This window comes from Lissotriton vulgaris, chromosome 10, assembly GCF_964263255.1.
Source record: "Lissotriton vulgaris chromosome 10, aLisVul1.2, whole genome shotgun sequence".
In the NCBI taxonomy this organism is placed as follows: domain Eukaryota; kingdom Metazoa; phylum Chordata; class Amphibia; order Caudata; family Salamandridae; genus Lissotriton; species Lissotriton vulgaris.
The window spans coordinates 21,926,164-21,950,952 of record NC_141698.1 but is presented as its reverse complement, the minus strand read 5'-3'; the positions used below and the strand labels follow the sequence as shown (position 1 = coordinate 21,950,952).

The following is a 24,789-nucleotide window of genomic DNA, read 5'->3' as shown; positions in this document are numbered from 1 at the left end:
TTCTAGCACACATTCTACTGGTAGTGAGAACTATTAAGTGTCATCGCATCAGGGGATAAATCCCTCAACCTCATGGCCTTCGGTGAGACCTGGTTCATCATCGCCTCCAGCTCAGCTATTACTGACCCACTGCCAGTGCACAACATCATGACCATCAACAAAGCACAAAGTTGGAGCAGATGAGTGCCCTTCCTTTACTCAAATCCTGCATCGCACAAAATAAATAAAATCTTCGAGAGTTATAGTCTTCCAATACCTAATAATCAAATGCATCTTAACCCTGGACATCTTAGTGCATGTTGGCCTGCCACCCCCACTAGCAACTTCACACTTTCTTTAAAAAAGACATCCTTAATCTTGCGCCCAGGACATGCCCCACCATTTTGAAACATGGTTTTATGAATGGACAACCTGAATATCTGGGCCGATGACCCCTTCTATTCGATCTTGAGAAGTGTTTGCAACATAAGCCCACTAAATATTGAGACCGATAATCCTTCAACGTTGGGGGCCCAGGAGTTTGGAAGACTTGGAAAATCTACAGTTTGGCCAATGAGGAGACAAGCAAATTCATGACAGAAGGCACAGCCTCAACCTCCTATTCTCCACAATCTGTATCTTGCATCACAGACACCGACTCCCTTCTGATAGTACTCTAATCAAAGACCTCATAATGCCCACATAATAACCCTCATACAAGTAGGCCAATGCCCTAATCCATCCTCAAAATTCCCTTACAATACTTTATTAATGATTGCATAACACTATGACAATGCCCCATCAAGATCTGTATTTTAAGACATTGGCATTCTCCACAACAGCTGTCGCATTATGAATGACTTGCGGATATGTACAAGACCGATTCTTATGAAAAGGTCATTTACAACATAATGGACAAAGCAGATATTTTTCTTCTCACATGGTCTCCCCTGCTGAGGGATGCCACCCCCTACCATCCCCCCACATTTACCATGACTCTTGATTCTGCCTCGTCATTGTAACTGCACCCCTCCCCCCAGCATTACAATACTTGGGCTTCGCCTACATGATCCATTTCCCTGCCCTCTCTCCTGTGCTTTGTAGTTTAGACTTCCCTCCCTTCATTTTCCTCCTTTACTTTTTCCTTGCTTCTCTCCATCTTTGGCTTATTTTCTCACTCCTTTCTATCTTTAGTTCTTATCTTCTTATATTTTAGTATTGTTCGGTATTGGTACATGTATTGCAAACAGCATTTGTATCTCAAAATGGAATTATGCTGGACTTGCAGGTCATTGAATTAGTTGACATTTCTCTTTTGGTTCTTAATTTACGCCAGTTCAATATTTGCCACAAAAAAGATCTTCATAGAAGCCGAGCTGCTGACTGAGAATCCTGAACACACAACTTTCAGCCTGAACCCCACAATAAGTGCTCCTAGCTGCAAAAATTAATGAATCAGCCTCCTCAACTCAAGATGTGAGACTTGTGCACTCTGGAAAAGGTTGGTCCTCAAACCTAAAATAAACACCTCTTGGAAGGGCAACATGTGCTCCACAGATGAACTCTACTACATGACACACATGGGCAGAGCGCCCGAAAGACTGTGGCTAAGTTTTAACCCAATGAAGACCGCATGCAATGGCGGGGTACCACCGTGAGTACACGAGAACTTACCTCTGGATCAAACAGACTCACTTCCCAGCCGGCATCTTAGAAACTGGGAACTCCAACAAAGAGCTATTGCTGGTCTGGAGGGGGCTCGCATCACCTGGCCAACCTAACATCTATGACAACCTTATGTCATTGTCATTCTGAAACTTGATCAATAGTTACAGGGAAAACACTGGGCCCTCTGACCTACCCATTAACAGGACTGATGGTAAAAGGGCATAACATGTTGGCGACCATACTAATTCTCTCCCATCCGAGAGCACAAAGTCATCAAATTCCCATCATATGTCTTCACCATTTGTAAATCTCAAGAATGCTAACATAATCACCCTGGACCTGGCCATCGAGGCGATGCATATCAACGACCTTATCAGTGGCTGCCTATACAGAGGTGAAAGCCTCCAGAGCCCCGAGCATAGAGTCATCTCCACATTCTTCACAAAAGAATTGCATACCCGGGGGCTGTGGACAATTAAAAACCCTGTAAACTCTGCCCACTCGAGTCAAATATTCTCAGCCTAGATTGTCAATCAAGCCTCCGACTACTAAATCTGTTCACTAACACCACTGCTAACAATGCACCCAAGGGCAAGACAAATCCACACCCTACCCCACACTTCAAACGCAGGGTGGGGCATCTGCCTAAGGGCTGAGCGTGGCCAGAAGCCCTTCTTACCTCGGCCTCAGATGCAAAGTGAGCTGTGTGCGCGAGGTCAAGAGAACCTGCTGAAGATGCAGAGCAGGCGAGGAACAGCGGACACAAGTTCAAGCTACAACTGTTTCCTCTACCTTTGCCAACACAGACTGGCCATGCATGCCAGGACACAAGCACCAGCTGAAGCATTACCTACCTCCCCTTCTGACTTGACACCCACCACCTTGCCATTTTCCACCACAATCTCATCCACTGGCTTGTTGAGCATGTAGGTTCCTCCATAGATAGCACTCAGCCTGCACAAGAGAAAGAGAGAAAACAGGGCATCAACCGGGCGGTTCTTAAATGTACAAATATTCTAAAGGGTGAGGCTTTGGTGTAGCTCCACTTTTGGGGAAGGGACTCGATTGGCAGGCTGGATGTGACATCAACCTTTCTGAGCCTAATAAACCAGAAACAATAAACCTAAAATGCATCTCTGGCCACAAACCCTCCGCTGCAAAATATTTCAGAGGAGCAGAAAGCAAAACCACATTGCTGGGTATGAGGCAGCTCACACATCCATTCGTTCATTCATGCTAAAGAACAGGCTTCTCAGAGATTTTGCAGTGGGCACTCTGCTACAGTTCATGCTGTGCTTGCATGCCCCTCCTCCTCCCTTGATAGGTAATGTAAGAAAGTGATATGGGTGGGTATAGCACAGACCGTCGTGAGACTCCTTACCTAGCGAAGCCCTGGGGCAGCTCGCCGAGTCCATACAGCGGGTAGAGGTAAGGGCTCTTGCCGTACCGGGCCAGGGACTCGCTGTACAGCTTGATGCGGTTGATGGTCTCCAGGCAGGGTTCGTCCAGGTAGCTGTGGGGTCACAATGGGAAAAAGGATCAGCCTATATCATCAACGCAAGGGAGCGAGCGTTCAAGATCAGCATTAGGAGGCAGCCGGGGTAGTACCTGGAAAGACACTGTACATGGAAGAAATATCAAAGCAGAAAAGCTAAAAGTCTAGCTTTTCATAGGGTGCTACACTTGGCAAATGCAAAGGAGCTTCAGCTGAAGTGAAGGGGCCTGCAGCCTGACCAAAACTCATCAAATAAGCTGCTTTGGAAAATGCCATGACCTATGCCGAATATCCTGGGATGAGTGTCATCCTAGCAGCATCAGCAGCAGTGGCAAAAAGAAAACAGTCCTCACTCGTAACACGGTACACCACTTAAAAGCACTACAGATCAGGGGTGTCGAAGGTGCGTCCAAGAGCCATTGCAGCTTCCCGAATGCACCTCTGAATAATTGCGGCACCTCAGATCTCTTCACAAAATGGTGAACTGGGCTCCTGTTGCCAAGGGAAAGGCACTTTGTGATGTGGTGGAAGGTCACCTGAACTTTCAGCCAATGAAAGGATCCGAATGCTGTTTAACTCGGCAAATATTCTGGTGACTTGACTGGAACTCCGGGAACTATAGAGGAAGTCTTGCCCTCGTTGCTAGGAGTGCCAGGTCCATGATCAGTCGTTAAAAAAAAACAAAATGTTGACTTCTCTAGAAATGCCCGCTTCCATAAAACTGAATTTAATGCTAGCCCACACCCAAGTCATTGCTATAATTACAGGTGCCCAGTGAATCCAATAAGCTTTGGGGCTTGCAAGTAAAAGCAACATTAGCCATTTGATAGCAGGGCCCTAACATATGTGGACATGCACCTAGAAATTTCTGAACATGACTCTACCGTACCAAGTGCTGAGGACAAAACACAAGAAGCATTTGCTTTATCAACAGCACATCCTCCAAAGCTCTCTCTGCATCAGGAAAGGCACTGAGTGACCTATCACAAGGCAGCTCCCAAAAACATTGATGTGACTGATTTATATTAAAGTCCACCACTCCGATTGGACCAACACTTAGATGGAGTCTAAATACAATTTTGTCTCTATGGCAGAAATAGGAGAGGCAAAGATAATGACCCACACAATTGGTCTGCATACCCTTACGTGAAATTAATTCATTGGCGCTTTTCCCATTATTGGAACAAAACGAGTCATTTGAGTGGAAATTGATAAACAGCATTTGACCCAAGGTACAAAAAACAGACCCAGTGGGCAGATGTAAAAAAAACATTCTATCAATCAAGGACTACATTAAAAAGTGTTTTTAAGGTTGTAAAAACATTACATGTTTACTCAAAGGGCAGTGATAATAGATCTTAAAATAAGTAAACAAAGTTAACAAATTGACATTGTGTCACATGGAATAAAGTTCCCATGAAAACCTCCTTCTATTTGCATGGCCCACCCATTTTCTGAACTGGATTGGCTGGTAACTTTGATTCTGGGTAATGGGAGATTGATTCCAGCACACTTACTGTGTCTCTTTAAACCGGTTAACATTAGCTAATTATGATAGGCAAACCGGATTATTTAATACGCCCACTGTATTGTGGAGCCCTTGTAGGGAAGCCCTGAAGATCAGTGGCGTAGCAAGGGGGGGGGGGGGGGGGGGGGGGGGTTGGAACACAAGTTTTACTTACCTGCGGCCATCACGGTCTTACTTACCTGCAGCCGTTTTGGGGCATCAAATGAAGGGATCGCCAGCACCCCCAACCCCCCTCGCTCCTCCCTGCGACCGTTGCAGGGCAGCAAATGCAGAGACCGCAACGGGCGGCTAAAGGTCTAGCTACGCCACTGCTGACGATTCTAGAAATATTCTGCAGTCCAAAGTGCCAAAACAAAGAAAAATCACAACTGCAGGCTTTTTGTAACAAAATCTCCATGAAATTGATCTCACACATTAAAAAGTTAGAATATTACTTTACGGTGAACACAACTGGCACTGTCCCGACATAGGACTCAACCACCAAAAATGAGGTCAAAAGTATTCTTCCACCACTTTATATTTTCAATACCATCTCGTAAAGAGTTCCACGACACTCATCACAAGAAGAGCATCAGGATCGCATTTTGACCCAGTCCTTGGCACAATGTAAACAGGAAAAGGTATCTATATGATTACTCACCAAGTCCTTAGAAATAGGTTAATTCCTATCGTAGCTGAAAAACAACATCAGAAAGAAAAAGCTTGACTCACTCGACCTGGGAAAACTACAGACCAATGTCTAATGGCTCGTTCCAAGGTAAAATATTAGAAAACAAAGTGTTTACTCAACTTTTAAAGTTTGTGGAGGAAAATGACTTGATGTCAGACTAACAATCTGGAATCAGGTCAGGTAGAGGCACAGAAGCAGCCTTTGCAACCACTTGTTCCACTAACTCACCTGTCACAACTTCGCAGACGATGCACAAATCATTCTAACAATGTTTGACCCGGAAGACCACTACAACTTGAGAACTGACAACAGCCTTTGTGCCTTACGGGCACAGATGAGGAGTAACTACCTAAAGGTCAACATCGCTAAGACAGTGGTCATGACCTATGGACAATGGCAAAAAACACCAGCCAACCACCGTAGGGCCAAGGAACTTGAGGCCCCTCCAACAACATCAAGAGCGATAAGAGGTCTGGAGACAACCATGGACTGAGACCTCGATACCACGAGTCAAACACTGCGATGCAGGAGTTCTCTAGCGATGTACTATGACCACTTCTTGACATCTCAAAATTACTCATGTATGGGATGTTAGTGATAAAGTTCATGCCAGCAGATCTCCTTGCCATCTCTCCCTCTAACATATGAATGTGCAGGACCATAAACGTTTAACAAAATATCTCAGACCGGGCATCCCAGTGCAGTAACCAGCTTAGTGTGCACACTGCTTAATGTTACGACCCTTAAAATAAACCAAACAAAGACATCAGCCTTCCAAAAACACATCCTATCCGGTGTAGCATGCTAACCATGTAGGAAAGTGCTTCCGGGCCCCACATAGAAGTATGTAAATGTTTCAATAGAATATAATACAATGTATTATTTGGAAATTATTCTACAGGGTAGTAGTTATAGAAACTTCTCTCATTCCTACTACAAAATGTTGTCTTTGATTCAGTACTACGTGAAAGTGTTTTCATGTTGCACGTGAAGGCCGCTGAGGGTTGGTTATCAAGGTATGTGACGCAGTGTGTAGCAGTGACATAAAGAAGTGTGAGAGAGAGTGGTTATTTGTGCTCACTATCTATACAACTATGCAGAGTGTGATACGCCGGCCATCGGATACGTACTCATCAGTCCTGTACAGGGCGAGTGCATGCCCTGTGAAGTCCATCACATCCTGGCCAAGATCAAACTTTTTGTAGACATCTCTCATGTTGGTGTCCTTGGGATCCACGCCTTCGAAGGTCTTAGGGTCATTCTCATCAAAGTTGGCGATGAAGACAAGGAACTTGCGGAACCGTCGCTTCTCGAACATGCCCATCAAATCTGCGAAGAGAAGAAGTATAGTGTTTATAGCCACGGAGGAGAAGAAAGGAAGCACACAAACAAGCAGTTTAAGCTGAACAGGGTACGTCATCAAAAAATTAAACCTTCGATCAGAATGCTGCACTGTAAGGAAAATTCATCACAGGTACATCCTTCTACATGTTTCATTCCAGATTAGTACATCAAACTCGGACCCAACAGGAACTAAAAATTGCACTTTGTTGAAGTTCCAGTGCTCCATGCAAGGACACTCCATCCCATTTCTTATCTGCCAATGCTGAACCCTTCGCTTGCGTGCCTGCTGCAGGGTGAGGAAGGTGCACATGCCTCAGACGACCTCAGCGAGATGGAGCTAAATGCCTCAAACAAAACAGAACCAATTGACCAACTACACACACTGTGCAAGACCAGTTTCCTAATTGAAGAAGATGCGCATTCAGAAATAGAAAAATACGCATGGGTGCACATCTGGCACAGGAGTTTCTGCAACTTCCTGTTCGACTTCCCAACAGGAGCAATGGCTGACAGTAGTGATGCGCCACCAAATGGCCTACAGGGTGATGCTGCGACAGCACAGAGTGGTTATTTCTCCTTTTACCACCTTTCTCCTGATCTCGTCTTACTGCGCTACAAGAGCGATCCATAAACCTAGGAGGCCTGAGTGTAAATGCTAAATTGAAACAATGGCCCTCGTAGGTATTGCTTAAACCATTAATAAATCATTTAGATGGTTCCAGATAGTCAAATGGAATGAATGCTGTAATCATATACTGATAATCCAGACCACCATTATGATTTCAAACAATATTGATCATAATCAAACATAGCAAATAACACCTGCAATTGTTTTACATACACTGAATTAAATCAAGTGCAAAGTGTCTCGAATGACCAGAAAACACCAGAGGAAAAACATGTTTTAAACAAATTCTTGGGTTTTGCATAACAAACAGAGTTCTTAAAAATAGTCCATATGCCTTATGCCATGGAAATAGACTATTGGACTTCATGAACGACAACCAGGAGATTTATACCCCGAGTTGCCAAGACATCGCCATAACTAAACAAGTAACCAAGGAACTTTTGAAGGTCTCAGACAGACGGTCAAATGGAGGCCGCTTATGAAGTGCTCCCACACTACAATGTCCTGATGAAGACCCAAGAATGAGGCGTGACTAACCCTTACATCCAGCGGGGTCGAAACGTTGGTCACTCAACTCTCTCGCATCATAGGATCAAACTAGTTTGAGAAACCTATCCTATGTGTGAAGAGATCTAGGGACCGCAGATCTTATTAGACTGTAAAGGTCTTCTTCTGATTGTAATGTGATTGTGTTATTGTCACACCAGCTGGATGTACGTCACTACCACGCACACTTTTACAACGCGTACCATTACAACGCGGTTGTACCAACGCAAGTCGTTACAACGACTTGCGTTGGGGGGGCGCAAATTTAAAAAATATAATTTACTATTCCAACACCAGTCCCCGTGGATAGTAGGGAAGGTGTTGGGATAGTAAATTAAATGATTTACTATCCTTGAGCGCCACCCAGCGCAATTCGTTGTAACAACTTTTGTTGTTATAACCGCGTGGTAATGGTACTTCGTTGTAACGCTCTTGTTGTAAACGTTGTATACCCACCAGCTTTACCCAGTCCCCCACCTATCTCATCACCCCCATCTTACCTAAATACCTTTTTTTTCCTCTTCACTGTGAGCACGTTCAAATTTTAATGCAATACAGATGACTTTGAATCACAAGAGTTATTCATGTATTTTGGATTTTTAGAACCAGATGCTTTGATTTATACATTTGGAGCTATGAAATTTGCTTTGAGTCTCCGTAACCTTATGCTTATTAAATATGAATTGTGAAATTGAATTGTGGTGAACATTTGAATTTTTGATTTTGTAATTCCTTTTTGAACCTTTGAGAAATGATTTTTATTTGAAGTAAATAAACGCTGACCCCTAGTCCACAACAAGAGAGGACAAGCCTGGACAAGAGAGTATGACCAATCAGGAAGAGGTAAGATGGTGAGTGTGCAGGATCAGTGTACACGACTGAGATACAACATGCAAGATGGTACTCACTGGAAGCCAAGGCCTCAGTCTCAGTGGAAGGCACTTTGTAGATCTTTCCTCCCTTGTAGACAAAGCTGCCCTCCACCACCTTGAAATCTAGGTAACGGGTCACTTCAGTGTACAGCAGCATCTTCACCAGCTGGCCTGGAATGGACACGACACAGGGACAACCATGAGACGAAGCAAGAAATGGGAGGAACGAATGGGTGCAAATCAAGGGAATACAAAAGGAAAGTGGGTAACCAAAGAGGATTAGAAACAAGGACCACAAGTGAGAAGAGGGAGCATGGAAGGAAAGTGGAAGAGACCAAGGAACAGAAGCAAGGAAGGAGAAGGAAGGATATTAGCCAACAAGGGGAGTGAAATAGGGTGGTTGAGAATGCTAGGGAAGAAGTGAAGAGAGAAAGAATGAGACAGAGGTAAAAAGAGAGAGATCCATAAAAGGAATTTAGATGAAGGATAAATGAAGAGGAGAGAGAAGGTAGAGTTGGCAGAGGAGAGTAATAATGACAAAGATCAACAGCACATACACAGCTCTCTGCTGCAAGTCTACACAAACACGCTCTGGAGTCAACCACTGCAGCACGTGAAGCGTTCTAGGCACACAAGACATCCACATGATCCACGGTGCACTAGACTCACAACTAGACACGTGGGACACAGTGTCTTAAGCCCGGCTGTTAAACTACACGCCATAAAGATCATTGCAAGAGCGCTTCATAGAGCACACACAACTCTCTGCAGCTGCAGCACACACCGATGACAGCCTCTGGGAGCGCGGTGTGCAGCTCAGCCTCAGACACGGGGAAAGCGAGGTTAGGGGAATGGAGCGCAGCAGACGGACCGCGGGGGTATGGAGAAAAATGATACTCACCGTTTGCCATCAGGAATTTGGGGATCAGGTCCACGTTCCAGTCGCGGCCTCGGCCCATGCTCTCTGGGGGTCCATCTGGGATGTCAAACCTTTTATAGAGCTGTGGGGTAAAGACACAAAGGGTCAGAGAGACGGACACTGGCTGCATGTGCCGGATGGACAGCGCGGAAACACAGGAGGCATGGGTTTGTAACATACCTGTCAAGACACCACAAAGGGTTGTAAACGCCGCCAGGTCAACAGGAGATAGAGGCCTCTCAACAGGACAGGTACCCCTCATACAAGATCATAAAGCCCTCAAAATGAGTTGGTCTCCCATGCATTTCCAACGCACTCATTCCAGCATTCACAAACTCAGCACAGCTAGATACTATTGTGCACCATTCTTGCTCCTCTGTGCATCTTGTTTCTGCCATTCCTTCTAACTGAGGTCTTCAGGCTTGAGAAAAGAATCAACGTCAACATGCCTGGGGCTGGGGACGCCAATATAGGTATCACAAGGTGACTCCAGTGCAGACGATGCAGACGACGCATGCTGAGCCGAAGTACGCCATACAGGGGTACTGCTCAAAAAAGGTTCCGGATCCAGTCAGACACATGGGAAATTCAAAGGTAAGGACTCTGCGGCTAGGTATAGTCTCTACTAGGTAAGGCATTACAGAAGGTAAGTAACTTGTTCTTTAGTAACCAGGTCACCACATTTTGTGCATCGTCCAGCATTTGTCTTTAGTTAGCCAGTTCTCGTGAACCTTTTTAAAGATTTACATTTCGTAATCAATTCACATTGTTGAGGGCCCTTCATTTTTTACGGATCAACTGAAGGTTTCAAAACAAGTATTCTTTTTAAGTTTGGCTCAAATATAATTTACTTTGCTTGTTTAGCACACACTGCTAACAAAATCATTTCCAGGCCCTCACCTGTGTAAATCCTTCTATGGAACCTCAAAAGCAACCGAGGAATAAGGCAAGAAGTGTGGGTCAGAAGGATGCAAATCTAGATTTTCAGCTTAAGTGACAATTGGTTCAAAAGCACTGAGCGTGGAGAGTCTGATGTTTAGAGCTAGATGGTAAGACTTCACTTTGTCTAAGTGCACACTGCCTTGAGGCACGCGGTGCCACGCCAGGTGTGTACGTATGCGTCAAAGCGCGTGCTTTGAATCAGAGTCTGGGCTCCACCAGCAGGCAGCTCCTGGTCCTTCCTGACTTTTAACTACTGACGGGGCTTTCGAAGATTGGATTAACTTCAGCCCTCTGCAATCATTGTAGAAGAGAAACAGACCGGGGAGACAAAAATAAAAGAAAGAAGTTAAATTTGTAACTGCTCCAATTAAAGGTTTTTGAATTTCCTGATCAATAAATACAATTTTCGAATCTCTAATTTACGATAAATGATAGACATTGAAGAGTGCTCTACCATTTGCCTCCACGTCTAAGAGTTACTTAGGCAACCACCAGCATCCCTAACCTTAGGAAAACACGGAGGGGTCTTCGTGTACAGCAAACACATGAGGTGAAATGGGTAACCCGTTCTGTGCTGTTTGCACAAATAATCATTACTTCCGCCTCGGCCAATTTTAAGCAGAAGAAGTTGGATCCTGTCCAGGGACAGGACGCTCGGGCAGGAAGGCAGGATGCAAAGCCTGAGATATTAGAGCACATCTGGATGTTGGCCACATAGGGGGGACTCAGAACTAACACTGATTTGCTGGAGCAAGGGCCGTCAAGGAAGGACTTCAAACAGGAGGAGGTAGAGAAGCGGTGATGGACTCCACAGGGTCACAGGCAGCAGCAGCCTCGGCTCTACCAACCTCCCTCGTGTGACAAGAGCAGGCTCCTCACCTGACAGGCACCCACGTCACCACAATAACAATCACACCGCGTGTCAAAGGCATCGACGTTGCAGAGGTTTCACCACACATTGTTGTGCAGTCAGTCATCTTTCGAAGGTCAGACAGACAAACTCCACTTCACATGGATTCTGAAGTCTTCCTCGTCAGTGTTACTGCGCCTCCTCTATCCTCCCACCTGGATTAATAAACTTAGACTTCGCAGAACCGGTTTATCTTCCATTTTGTAGTTCCAGATTTTCCTCCCCTTTCTTTCTCCTTCTTCCTTTCCTCTCCTTACCTACTTCTTTCTATAGCTTATTCTCTTCATCCCTTTCTCCCTTTTTCCATATTTTCTTAAATACTGTAAATAAATATAGTTTGTTATTGGCGCATGTACCACACAATTAACATCTGTAATATGGAATTAAGCTCGACTTGCAAGCCACTGTATTTGTTGTTATTGCTCTATTCTCAATTTTTACTAATAAAATAATTGCTACACACGAAGAAAAAAGAAACGCCACTCTTTGATGCCTCAAGCGAACGCTCAGCCGTGATGTGCAGAAACCATTCGAAGCAGAGGCCTCCTCATCTTCTGTTGAGGGCCAGAGAGCACAGGCCTCAGCAGAACATTGAGGGCTTAGGTCATGTGCTGTCCGGCGCCCCACAAGTCCACTCCGTTGAGGTGACCTCCTCCTCGTACGGCGGGTGTACATACCTGGGGGTAGAGCGAAGGAGACTGGTAGTCACCGTGAACGAAGGCGGGACTTAACTGCGATACTACTGCCCTTACTACTGGGAGTACTGTGTTTATCTACTCCCAAGCCCCCTTTCACACACATGAGAAAACTCTCAGGGGTGGATTTTCTGTAGGGGCAGGCGGCTCCTCCTCAATGGCGGAGGAGATTTGCCCCACTGATCAAAAGGAAAAATACAATGATTATAACGTACCGTTATGATCACTACCTTTTTCCTATTGAATTCAGTGTTTCTCTGGGCGGGGCTGGGCAGAGCAGGGAAGGAGTGGCTTTCACTCCTTAAGTGGGCGTGACTAGGGCCGGCCAAACAGTCATGCGCACTCTGCATCTTCCGCTGCATTACACAGCCTGGTGAGGAACATGCAAACCCTCCCAGTCCCCGTCGGTGCTCAGACTAATCACAACGCTGCATTGTAGCCTTGTGATTGGCCGTGGGGAGGCTGGGTGCCAGGTGCTTCCTGCTGCCAGGACTGCAGGAAGAAGGAAGCTGAAGAAGACGGAGGTGAGGCAATGGCCGGCGAAAAGGTAAGTGTTTTTTTTATTTTTTTTATTCCCCTTCTTCCTCCTCCCCGCACCACCTCTTTTGTCTGGTAGTAGCCGCTAGCCCTTCACATTAAGTTAAAATATTTATTCAAAATGGCCTGATCAGGCCGAACTACGCCTTTAGAACTTGTTTCCCGCGCCCGGTGTCTGCTGAACGCATGGGGCGCAGCAAAAAGATTGCCTTTGCCTGCAGCCAACGTGGGTAACAAATTAGCCTCTTTAAAGGACGATTACATTGTGCTTGTATTTATTTGTTGACCATAATGAACAGTAAAGCTTACAGAAGTTACAATAAACAGCATATAAGAATTTAACACAAGGTGTTTTCAGAAGGTGAGTGCTTGGCAGAGAATTAGGGGAGTGAAGAAGGATGACAAGATACCGCAGTCCCCGGTAGTATTTGAGGGATAGGATGCTAGCTGGAGGATTGTAAGTTTATATAGCGCGAACTTGACCCGAAGGTATTGGGTATCGAAGCGCTTTACATAGCACCAGTTTCATTACAGAAGGACACATTAATTTTTTGTTAGGCACTGGGAGATTAAGTGATTTGCCCAGAATCACAGGATGTTCAGCGTCGTTGCCGAGAGTCGAACCCAGTTCCCCAGATTCGAGGACGACCGCCCTAGCCGTTAAGACAACTCCTCTCCCCAAGTTGATGGCTACCCTGACAGTGAACACTATACCATGATGTCTGCAGCGTTTAATTCAATGCACGGTGCCAGGGGCATTAACCATGGGGTTGTGGAGATGGTGGGGCTCTTCAGTGTAGGGAGGAGGTGCTTGAGGGGCGTCCTGACGGTGCTGAGGAGTAGTGATGGCTAGCGGGTTCAGAGAGCTCCTCTTCCAGTGAATCTCATCAACGGAAGGAGATCCGATCCCACAGAGGAGGAAGCGGGATCGTTGAAGCCATGTAGGGTTTATGAACAAGGGGCCAAACCAGGGTCCACAGATACAGGATTTGTCTAGACCAGGAGGGGCGAAGACTCGGCTGATTTGAACTCAAAGATGAGAAGCGTGTACTAGAAGGCAGGGGCCTGGCATCAGTAAGGGAAGCACTCTGGGAAAGATGAAAACAAAGCAGGTTGGAGCTTGGAGGACTCTATAAGGGATGATTAGGAGATGGCAGCATGGTCAACAAGGAGGCTGCTGGGTAGTCTCATGCAGGCATTGCTCAGGTGTTGGAGTGAAAAGAGGATTGGTTGCAGACTTTGAAAGATGTCGGCCTGTGTTATTAGACTGAGGAGAGGACAAAGGTGTAGAGCACATATCGCTGTATAAGACAACGGAGAAGCAGCAGGCCGAGTGCGATGGAAAGATGGACTTGTGCTTTGAGAAGAGAGAGGATTTCATGTTTTTAGGTGCAGTAGACAAAGCAAAGTCGACGATCTTGGTTTTGCTTGTGTTTGGTGGTGGGCGCGGTGTGGCAATCCAATGTCTCAGAGAAGCAGCTACTTACCTGAGCACAGAGTGAGGTGGGAGAGAAGAGGACACGGAGGCCATTACCATAGAGATAATAAATGAAATCACCCAGCGAGGGTATGTTTGTCAGAAGGGGAGGTGGCCAAGGGAATCTGTTTCTGGTGCAGCAAGTTGGAAGAGCACCACAACAAGGTGTATAACTGACCAGCAAGGCAGGAGCAGACCAGGAGAGCGTCACCAGGGATAAACTGGGTTAACAAGAATATGTCAAGATTTGCTGAGCATAATCAAGGTAAGTCCATATTTACTATTTTTTAATTTTACATTTAACTACACCATGCTTATTTTGTTCAGCCGATGTAGGGGATTCCGTAGTTGTGACCCACGTTATAATGCATGCCTTGTAGGAAAGACACACAGGGACATGTTCGGCCATGGTAGATCGGGATCACACCCACACAAACATGCCCCTCGCTCACCGAGATATGTGTTGGGGGCACTATGTTTTGCGGATAGGTCTATCTGGGACTCACCCGAATGGTTCCAAATCCTTTTTACCTTGCAGAGACCGCACGAGTAATGGGTTCATGTAATCGAGTGCGCCTGTCCACATTCCTAGTTCACGCCCCGCTATGAGGGTAGCATACATGAGGTCCATGACGAGAGCATGGAACACAACCCCCTGTCCAAGAGACACAAGAAGGTGGAGTGTGCACGTCCGCGGCTTGTTGACTTGGAGGGTGGAGCTCTGCTGTCTACACAGACAAGGAACAGGTTCCTTCTGATGAGCAAAAGTAGGGCGTCTGAGCCGGAAATGCAGACCTGAGCCCCAAGACATTCAAACCAAGAAGTTTGTCATCTACGTAAGAGGCCATGAACATCCAGGGGTGTCTCATGGCAGAACCTCAACTTTATCTGAAGATTCTGCTTCCAGGGTAGTGTACACGGGCGCAATACAACATGAGATTCTCTCAGGGAGAGTCCTTTCAGAGTGCCTACAAAGAGGGTTCTGCCCTTCAAAGCACTAATTCCGATGGTAAAAAACATATGGCTTTATGTACGATTCCCCCAGCTTCATACTAACATTGGGCAATAAAAGATGCTATCAAAAGTGTGTGGGGGGGGGGGGAGGGGGGGGGGGAAGAGGAATAACTGGGTTTGCCATCCTCACATGTACAATTTTAGCAAAACAAAGAACCCAGTAAATTAGGAAAGAATAGCGATGGAGATACCCACCGCAATGAGAGAAAAACTCTGTTCTTTAAGAACAACAGAGTTTTTCTCTCGTTGTCGAGTATATGTCCAATAAAAGATGCTAAGAACTTGTATACCTCTATTTGCGCCTGCTTCTACACAACCTGCAGAAGACACCAATTCAAAAACAAGCAGAAACACCCTTTAAGTGGCTTGTAAATGAGACCACCTGGACAGCTTGAGGGATATTGGAAGGAGACAGCGTAGTGCATCCTTCAAGGTGAAAACAAGAGGAGCAAGCGAGGGGTCGGAACCACTTGGACTCAGGAAGCGGTAAGGCACAGGTAGAAACGCGCCCATGAAAAGAAACCTGTTACTTACCCAAACAATAGCTTTCAAGTTGACGTGCACGCGGTTTAATTCTCCAAACATTCAAGTGACTGGGTCAACAAATATTATTCAGATCAAACAAAGTTTTATTCTGGGTGTAAACCACAGGTGGCCCCTGTATGAGTCATTAGCCCTCGAACGCAAACCCATAATGCCCCAGTACACGGCCTCAATATCCAGGCTCTTTTTTACCTTTACAGTACACACACCAAGTGTTTTGTTGTTTTAAAGATTATTTCCCTGCGCGCGGCTCTTCACCAGGGCAGTGGAGTGTCCCATGTGAATCTAGAAGATTTCAAACACCCAAACTATTGTTACAAGCGAATATCTTATTTCTTTTGCAGTGTGAAGCCAGCCTACATTTCCTTGATTTGCATAAACTATGTAGTAGCAGTGTCCCTTGTAGAGGAGGGTGTGAAGCAGAAGTAGTGTCGCTCTGCCCGACCTGAGCTTCTCCTTGAGACTGTGACTCCCCGGTCACTGTGCATCTACGTCACCACGTTACTGCTCTCAAATAGCATTCATGGAGGAGGCACCATGTATGTTAACACAGCTCCTTCCTTCCTTGTTGAAGGTAACTTTAGCTTCATCTCAGTTGCTTTCCCTGCCAAGGAGGGGCACAACTGAATTGTTTTCATGGAGACTGGTGTTCCCTTTCTTTGAGGGGAGTGTGGGCCAGAGAGCATTGTTGTGGTTCTCACTGGTTTAGTATCCTGCATGGAGCACAAACACACTTCTGATGTTCCATGTAGACAGATGTCTTTCTGCAACCATACCTGAGTTTTGTAAGAAAAATTGCAACTGAATGGACCTCACATGAGAATTAGATTGTACCTTGGGAATGCATTTAACATTTGTTTTCAAAGCTACCTCAACTTCTTGCAATGCTAAATAATGTCCTTGTATTATTAGGGAGTCACTGTCACTAAACCTATATAAAGAAGTAATAGCGATAAAAAGTGCTGTCTTTCTAGTAAAGTGCTTCAAGGTCGCTTTACACATTGGTACAAATGGAGACTTCGCGAGACTCCCTAAAACAGGATATATCAGTTCCAAGTTGGCGCTGTGACTGTACGTGAAGGAGACATCTTCTCTCCCCTTGCAAATGTTTACATGGCTGGCTGGATTTGACTGCCCCAGTCTTCTGGAGATAAATGAGGTCTGACCGATGGATGCCAGACGTTTATTGTCTAGTAGATACAAGGGGCTTTGTACGACATTAATTTTCAATGTTGTTTGTTGATGAGACCCATTGTTTTTACACCAGAGAGCAAAATGCGTCCACTTTACTGAGCTGCCCTTCTGATGCCGGTTTTCTTGCCTATTTTATCACCTAAATATCTCTTGGTGGCAGATTCATGTGTGGGAATTTAATCCTAGACTTCTGGGCTCATGAAACTAAATCCAAACTCTTGGGTGATAAATTCTTCTGTTTCCCATCGTCAGTCTCTGTGGAAGAAGCGTAAGCCGGCACGTGTTCTTTGGTAACATTGCTATAAGAGCTGAATAACATTTTTGTGGGGCCCACTGTGATGGCAGTAGTGTCATGGTCATACATGTGACTGCACCTGATTACCACTGGACTCGCGGGCAGCAGTGGAAAGGTCCACTTAAAAAGCGATGTTTTGGCATTTTGCGTTTTCTCTTGAATTTAACAGATGTATAATATGATAAATCTTGATTAGGACTTCAACAAGATGGACGTAGAGTTACTAGAAATGTTGACTGCCCCACAAAAGCACGCGTAAATGGAAGATTTCCGAGTCCGTGATGAACTATACAGCTGTCCGCAAAAACAAGGTGGAAACCAACCATGGAAGTCAAATATAAGCAAAGGGGAGCAACATTTACCCACAGAGGACACCCTCACCACAAAGTAGTTAGTTTCATGATACAGTTACCAAACTGTGTAAGATCAGGTGAGTGTCTTGTCTGTCAATGGGGCTCACCAGGTCCTGTTGTTACAGGGAGTACAAGATCTACACATCACTCGTTGACTATATCCTTGGTTTTAAATCTAGACGGAGCTTTGCTGCTTTTTTGCCCGATTTCCGCTACACAAATACCACAGGAATAAATACGTACATGTTGCCGTCAGACAATCGCCAGCAGTGAGTACTTGGTGAAGAAGGTCATGGCTAGGATCAGCAATAGATGATGGGCCCACTCCAAAAAATCTCAAATAAAAGCCTTGACCTACCTTTCACAGCGAATTCAGCACGATAGTATTAAACCATAGCAAATGTATGACCTCATGGAGACTGCTTTATTATAAAGAGGAAAATGACTTCACCCTCTCCCTGTCATAAAGACAAGGTTCTTACAGTGATGTCCCTGCCATTAACACGTGTTCATGCCCAGCCACAAACTCACCTTGTCGTACAGTAGTTGTCAACTCTTCCTAGCCCCAGACCCACGTTCTCTCTGCTCTAGTGTCCACAAGCGATATCAAGCCCTTCTCGCTGCGCTACTCCCCGTCCCAGCTGGGGTGTCCACAAGGAAGGCTCTTCTAGAGATATCAAAGCCTCCTAGCCCCAGCACCACACTCCCTTCTATGGGGTCCACACGAGTCTCGTTCTAGCGATACCAAGCCCTTCTAGCCTCAGCACTGTGCTCCCTGCTGTGGTGTCCACAAAAAAGGCTCTACTCGCAATATCGAGCCCTCCTCGCTGCACACTGCGCTCTCTCTGCTGTGGTGTCCTCCAGCGATATCGAGCCCTCCTAGCTCCACCACCGCGCTCTCTCTGCTACGGTCCCCACAAGGATGGCTCTTCTAGCGATGTCAAGCCCTCCTAGCCCCACCACTGCGCGCTCTCTGCTATGTTGCCCACAAGGATGGCTCTTCCAGCGATGTCAAGCCCTCGACGCTGCGCAATGCGCGCTCCCTGCTGTGCAGCGGTCGTGCTCTTACCTCCTCCAGAGGGGTGATGGACGAGCTCTCGCCACCGTAGTAAGGATTCCTGTCCATGTGTAGTACCTTCTTCCCATTCACAGACATGATGCCCGACAAGATGCATTCCTGAAGGAAAGAGAGAAAGCAGAGGTCGAAGTTAGGATTTGGGATGAGTAGAGAAACGAAGGAGATCTGTGGCAGTGCACGCCTCGATGTCCCACACTGTTGGATACACAATCCCACCTCTACCACCCACACAAAATCATTCCAACCAAGATGCCCAGCAGCAAAGGCTAAGCCTTTTACAGGGTTTTTGCCACAGCGTTTAGATACGTGCAGGCAATGAAGGGATGAGCAGGGAGCGAAGGTCAAATGAGGAACGACCAAGAAGCCGACAGTTTTCCAGTATCGGCGGTCGGTGCCACAGTGAGTTGACTAACTGGCATCAGCATGAAAAGACAGATAGATTTTTAAATTATATTAAGGGCTTAAGTCCCACAGGACCTATCTGTTATTTAAACCCTACTCTCTGACCAACACAGCAAGAGAAGATCAGGCATTCAAACAATTACGTAAAGTTTACAAGAACAGGATGACCGCCAACCAGAGAGGTGCCCAACAGCAGGAACAACATTCAGCAATCTAATGATATCAATATATCAACATTCGCAAGAATATGGTAGGATTCAGACAAAACTCATCAATGACAACGAAACGGAGTGTCGTTCAAACCCTACTCTCCAGCCAACGCTAACAGGAAAATTACAAGCAGTCCAACCAACTCTCCAAGGTGTACAAGAACAGGATGACTCTCTAACATACAGCACCTTTATTGCAATAATAGCCGATTACTGGCAAGAACATGGGAGGATTCAGACAACATTCATTATCGAACAACAAATGGACATTCCAGTCAAACTCAGATGCAGCCAAGAGCAGCGCGTCATTCTAAAGAGGGATTCGTGAAACTGGGCACTTTGACGTCTGCAAATGTAACAAATTGTGTGCTCAAAAATTCTTGAATATTTTCATAGTTTTATAGTCCCCAGATTAATATTCTTAGGAAATCCATCTATATACCTGAAATCTGGTACATAATTGTACATCAATTAGCAACGTTAGTTCACTTTTTTCCCCAAACTTTTGGACCCAAAACATTTAAATCCCAATGCAAGGATTTGGCTTTTTATCAGGTGAAGCTCAGTGGCACTTTCTGCAGAATTATTCCATGGAGTTTAGCAGTGTTTTCAATTAAATAATAGAGCAATCCTTTGAAAGAGGCCTTTATTTTGCGTTTCTGGGGTTCCCTGGTGCGGTGTGTGAGATATCAAACATTTTGGAATGGTTCTGCTGAAGTTTTTTTCATAGTTTCACCACTACCTATGTTAAAAGTCACCAGTAGTAACATGCATTCCTAAATGACTTAGAACGCCACTTTTTATTTTTGAAATTTGATTGGTCAGTAAAGTGATGCAACTTTTTCTATAGGTGCATCATCAAGGCTGTAGGGGCTACTTCAGTGAAGTTGCCTATTGCCATTTGCCTCATTACGCTCAATGAAAACTTTCTTTAAGTCTCCAAAATGGCAAATAATATCCATTTCAAATTTCAGGTGTCTCTCTATTTTACTATCTGTAATACGTATAAAATGAAGTTGCATTTTTGATTAGGGTTTTTTTTCACCCAAGTACGGTCAGCGAAGAGAAAAAAAACTATTTTACAAGATATTTTATTTCCCAAAAGATTATGCCCAAAAATCTAAACGGGTTCTCAGCTCTTTATCACTTGTTATTTACCCGAGTTTTCAACCTTGTCTTAAAGTTGAGATAAGGTATTAACATTTTTGTAAATACTATAACATTTTAGATGATTTTCAACTTTTTTAGAAAAAAAAACAGGTTGCATTTGAAAGATAAAGTAATTTGTTTACGTTGTTCAGAAACTGAATAATAAATGGAATCTCCTACATAGCGTGCATAGGATTTTCCATAATTTTGTTGGGAGGGAAGATAACGCAGCACATAACATTTTGGCAATTTTGTTTTCTGAGCCAACTGGGTCAAAAATCCACACCTTTCTCTGCGTATTGTGACAGTGTAATATATGGCAAGGCAGCATCTTGTAGTCTATTTTCCCCAGCGAAAGGGAGTTTTCAGATTTTCCCCTCAGCAAAATATGTGAACAATCATTAGAATTGTTTTAAACTTACTACATTTTGTGAAAGAAGTTTCTTGTAAAATATATTTCTGCAGGATAATTTTTCTAGAGGCAAAATTGGGCAAATTTAATAATTTTCCAATTTCAGGTAACAATATATTACGAATTACGTGAAAGCTAAAATTTCACTTGTACCCAGTTACAACCAAAGTCACAGACTGGTGCCAGCAGAGTGCAGGTTTGCCATCTAACCATCCCCAGATCAACATCAGGTACAACAGCCTGGCAATCCATCCATTATTATAGATAAACAGCAGCAAGTACACACTGGCATCACATCAGACATACTGGCAGATGCCAGCAAAAACAGGCTAATATTCTGTCCAAATTCATGGCCCAGGTCTGCAAACACAAACCACAGCCCAGCCTCAGTCAGTATGTGACACTATCATGACGACGCTGGCACGCCTGACCTAGAAGTAAACAAAAGGCCTACTTACTTTTCAGAGACATTGGCCAGTCAGGCCTTCTCCATGCTATATGGCTTGGCAACCATGGGGGTCTCCAAGAGAGATGAGTTAGGAGCCAGCAATGAATGTAGAAAATATTTATCAGCTAACAATGAAAGAGAGGTGTTTTATTTATGTTTACTGTGGAGGGGCCCTCTGTGAACCAGATGTTGAATGGACCATCCCTGGAAAGTTAGCAGGTGGAAGGAGGAACATCTAAGGCTTTTTCAGTGTCACAGAGGTTAAGAGATGCAAAAACATCAGGGGTCTATACTGCCCACCCTCACTGAAATCATCAAATGCACCCACACATACAACCATATCCCCCAACCAACGATCACCCTCAGCAGGCCACCACTCCAAGTCCAATTCCCTTCAAAACTCGAAGCAAAGGAAACGCGATAATCGGCAGCAATGAGCACGCGTACATGAGCAAATACCATCTTGAGAGGCTCCCGTCTTCACTCAAAGACAAGCCTAAGCCAGGATGGAGGTCCCCAGTTCAAAGAAAGACCCTTAATCAGGGCTTCTTGAATCCTTCCTGCTTCTCCACTTAATTAATATCATGAAAGACTTACAAACTCCTTTCTTCAGACATCATCTCCTTGGTCATCTCTTGACTAAAGAGGCCTCCAAACTCAGTATACCTATGACTTCCCCCAGTAATGAAGGACACTGTGCCCACCCTTTCCAAGAATAACACCCGACACCCTTTACGCAATCATTTAAACCATCTCTGAAGCCCATCGCAAGCTTCTTGTTACTCAGTTCGCCTGCCCACTAAGTGTACACTGGTCAACACAGAGACTGGTGAGTCGACACGGGCTACCCAGAAAAAGTAGACACATCCCCCTCCCAGTGGATACTAAAGGGTGTCTTGTGGCCACCGCCTTCAGTCTCGTCTGTAAATGACACATCTTGTTAGGGACATTTTCCTGTACATCTGAATCCCATGGTAACAGGAGTAATGTTCCATCTACTACACCTGATGTCTTGGGTAGGATGGGTTGCACAGTCAGGGTCCTTTAGATACTAATAAAAGCCCTGTGACAAGTAGGCACATATGTAGAGGACAGAAACATGTTGCCTTCACTTAAGTGATGAGGGCGGGTTCTTCAATTCATTCACAAGTCCACCCTTTATTGCTTTTAACTTTATGTAAGTCATGGTTAGCATAGAATAAAGGATTTAAATATCCTTACACTTGATACAATTAAAATAAATGTGTGACCCTTCTCACATAAAACAAATTTCCCACAAACCAGAGCTCTGGGTGAGCCCACTGAACAGCAACGTTTGCGGACACTCGAGTGCCAATATGGCGATGCAAGCCACCTAGCGTGGGTGAGGAGTTTGCATCCTTTTGTGAGTGAGGGTACCATCTTACTTCATTTAAAGGGCCTATTCATTCAAAAGCATATTAAACAAGCATTTGCAATGCAATAGGTCTTGTATTACTGAAAGTTTGAGCTATTGGATTTGCAAATAATAATGCAACGCCAATAGCTCAAACTTTTAGTAATGCGAGAATTATTGCATTGCAAATGCTTGTTCGCAGTGCTTTGAGGCTTCGATGAGAAAGACATACAGTGCGATACGGACTGGTATAGTGTTACTTATGATTTACGGTTAAGAACAGATCCTCTACTTACAACGGCCTTAGAGTGAAGATGACATTGTGTGCACTTATACTGACAACTCAAATTCTGCTGCCTTAATCGTTTGCATAGCCCCCTTGGCTTTCTGACGATAGCCTGGTGCTATGCCTTTCTAGCTCCCTGAAGCAGCTGGGTGTCACATGCAACACTGTAATTTATACCCAATAAGAATAACAATTGTCCCATTATGAACAATTATATTTATAGGCATGGAACTTTCATTCAGTTGCTACCTGTAAGAGAACATGCCATTTTGAAATCCAAAATTATCTCCAGGTGCAGTTCTATACCACCCATTATAGAAGCAATCTTGGTGCAGTTTAAGCCCAATCATTTCATATTGCAAGCCTATCTTCAGTCGTCATCAAACATGAAGCTACTCTATAATTATTCTGACTGGAATGCTTAATTACGTACCAGAGTATTTTGACGCATAATGACCATGCAGAGCAAAAATGCGGATATTTAAAAATAACATTCGGAAAACACATGAACTGGTAACTTTCATTCCGTTGTCATGCTTTCCGAATCACTAAAAATTGTCAGCGCTGGGTGGGAGTCCTCTTGACGTTAGGTGCTGTTAGGGAACATTGCCACTGGCTCCAGGCTACTGCTCCTATTCTGTCCCTTGTCGCGGGCTAGTGATTTTGACGGTGAGCCCGCCCTCAAATGGGGCACTGAGAGGCCCAGGTTCGATGACTTAAGAATAATAATGATGAAAGTGGGCGCCATGCTACATCAAGCGCGGCGCACGTGCATATTAAATTTCAGTGGGCGCCGTGATCATGTGTGGCGCCCTTGCACATTAATCTTGTGCCATGGACGAACGGCGGATAGGATCCAACGACAACCAGAAACAGGACAGGGCAAGGACGCAACGACAACCAGAGACAGTACAAGGCACGGACATATTGAATACAACCCAAAGAATCATTCCAACCAGCTGTGTGAGCTATGATTCCATCTCACCACATGTTGAGCAGCACAGACCTCCACCATGGCCATCTAATGCGATAATCAAGCAGACCACCCACATCATGCATCCTTTTATGTAGCGCAATCCAGATATACAGAGTATATTCTACCTACTTTGTCAGCAATTTTTCTACAGATTTTACAAATATCCCACCGACATCTGGACATTTTCAAAATTTCACATTTCATTGGACATCTATGTCATTCTAAGATATATGAGGAATTAATATATCTTAATAAGAACGTAAGGTGGGGGGAGGGGCACCGACCTTGGCATCAGGACCACAGGCTGTGGATAGATGTGAGGAGTGGTACTGACTGACGTCACTCTGGGGGGCGGGGAGGGGGTATTAAGACACAATGTTTACACATTCAGCAAGTTCACTTCCTAAACATTCAGAAAAGTTCATAAACGACTCTACAAGGACATTTAGATGCTTCGCGCATGTCTGACACTAACTTGAGAAACAACCCGGGTTCTGCAGAACTGGTTTTACCTTCCGAGTTTACCTTTTTCCCGCACATCGCAGTTCATCAAAATCACATTTCCTCATATTTTTGCGCGGATTTGATCTGCTGCTGTAGTGAGGACGCGCATGCCTGAGAGATTGCAGAAGAGAAGGAATGTAACTGCTCGGGTCCCCGATGGAAATAACCCCCGGTGCTCGGGTTGCAGCGCTGCCTCGCACTGCAGCTTACTGCGTGGTTTCAGAGCCGGCCGAGGGCCCCCGCTTCCCTTCCTCCCACGGGCGTCACTGGGGTCACCACAAGTGTGCAAGCATCAAGGTAAGGGAAAACCAGTGGTGTGCACGCACAACAGAGGAGCGGGG

The 24,789-nt window shown here is 45.0% G+C and overlaps 1 protein-coding gene across 1 annotated transcript in view; it reads right to left on the bottom strand.

The window, feature by feature from the left end:
• The window catches only part of GDI1 (GDP dissociation inhibitor 1), a 66,523-nt gene that overhangs the window by 20,662 nt on the left and 21,072 nt on the right, over positions 1–24,789 (bottom strand). Inside the window, exons 2-7 of the mRNA XM_086940291.1 lie at positions 18,679–18,786; positions 9,632–9,731; positions 8,767–8,901; positions 6,471–6,669; positions 3,029–3,160; positions 2,502–2,601 (exon numbers count right to left, since the gene is read on the bottom strand). Coding sequence (XP_086796417.1) covers positions 2,502–2,601; positions 3,029–3,160; positions 6,471–6,669; positions 8,767–8,901; positions 9,632–9,731; positions 18,679–18,786 — 774 coding nt within the window. The remainder of the gene's footprint in view (positions 1–2,501; positions 2,602–3,028; positions 3,161–6,470; positions 6,670–8,766; positions 8,902–9,631; positions 9,732–18,678; positions 18,787–24,789) is intronic.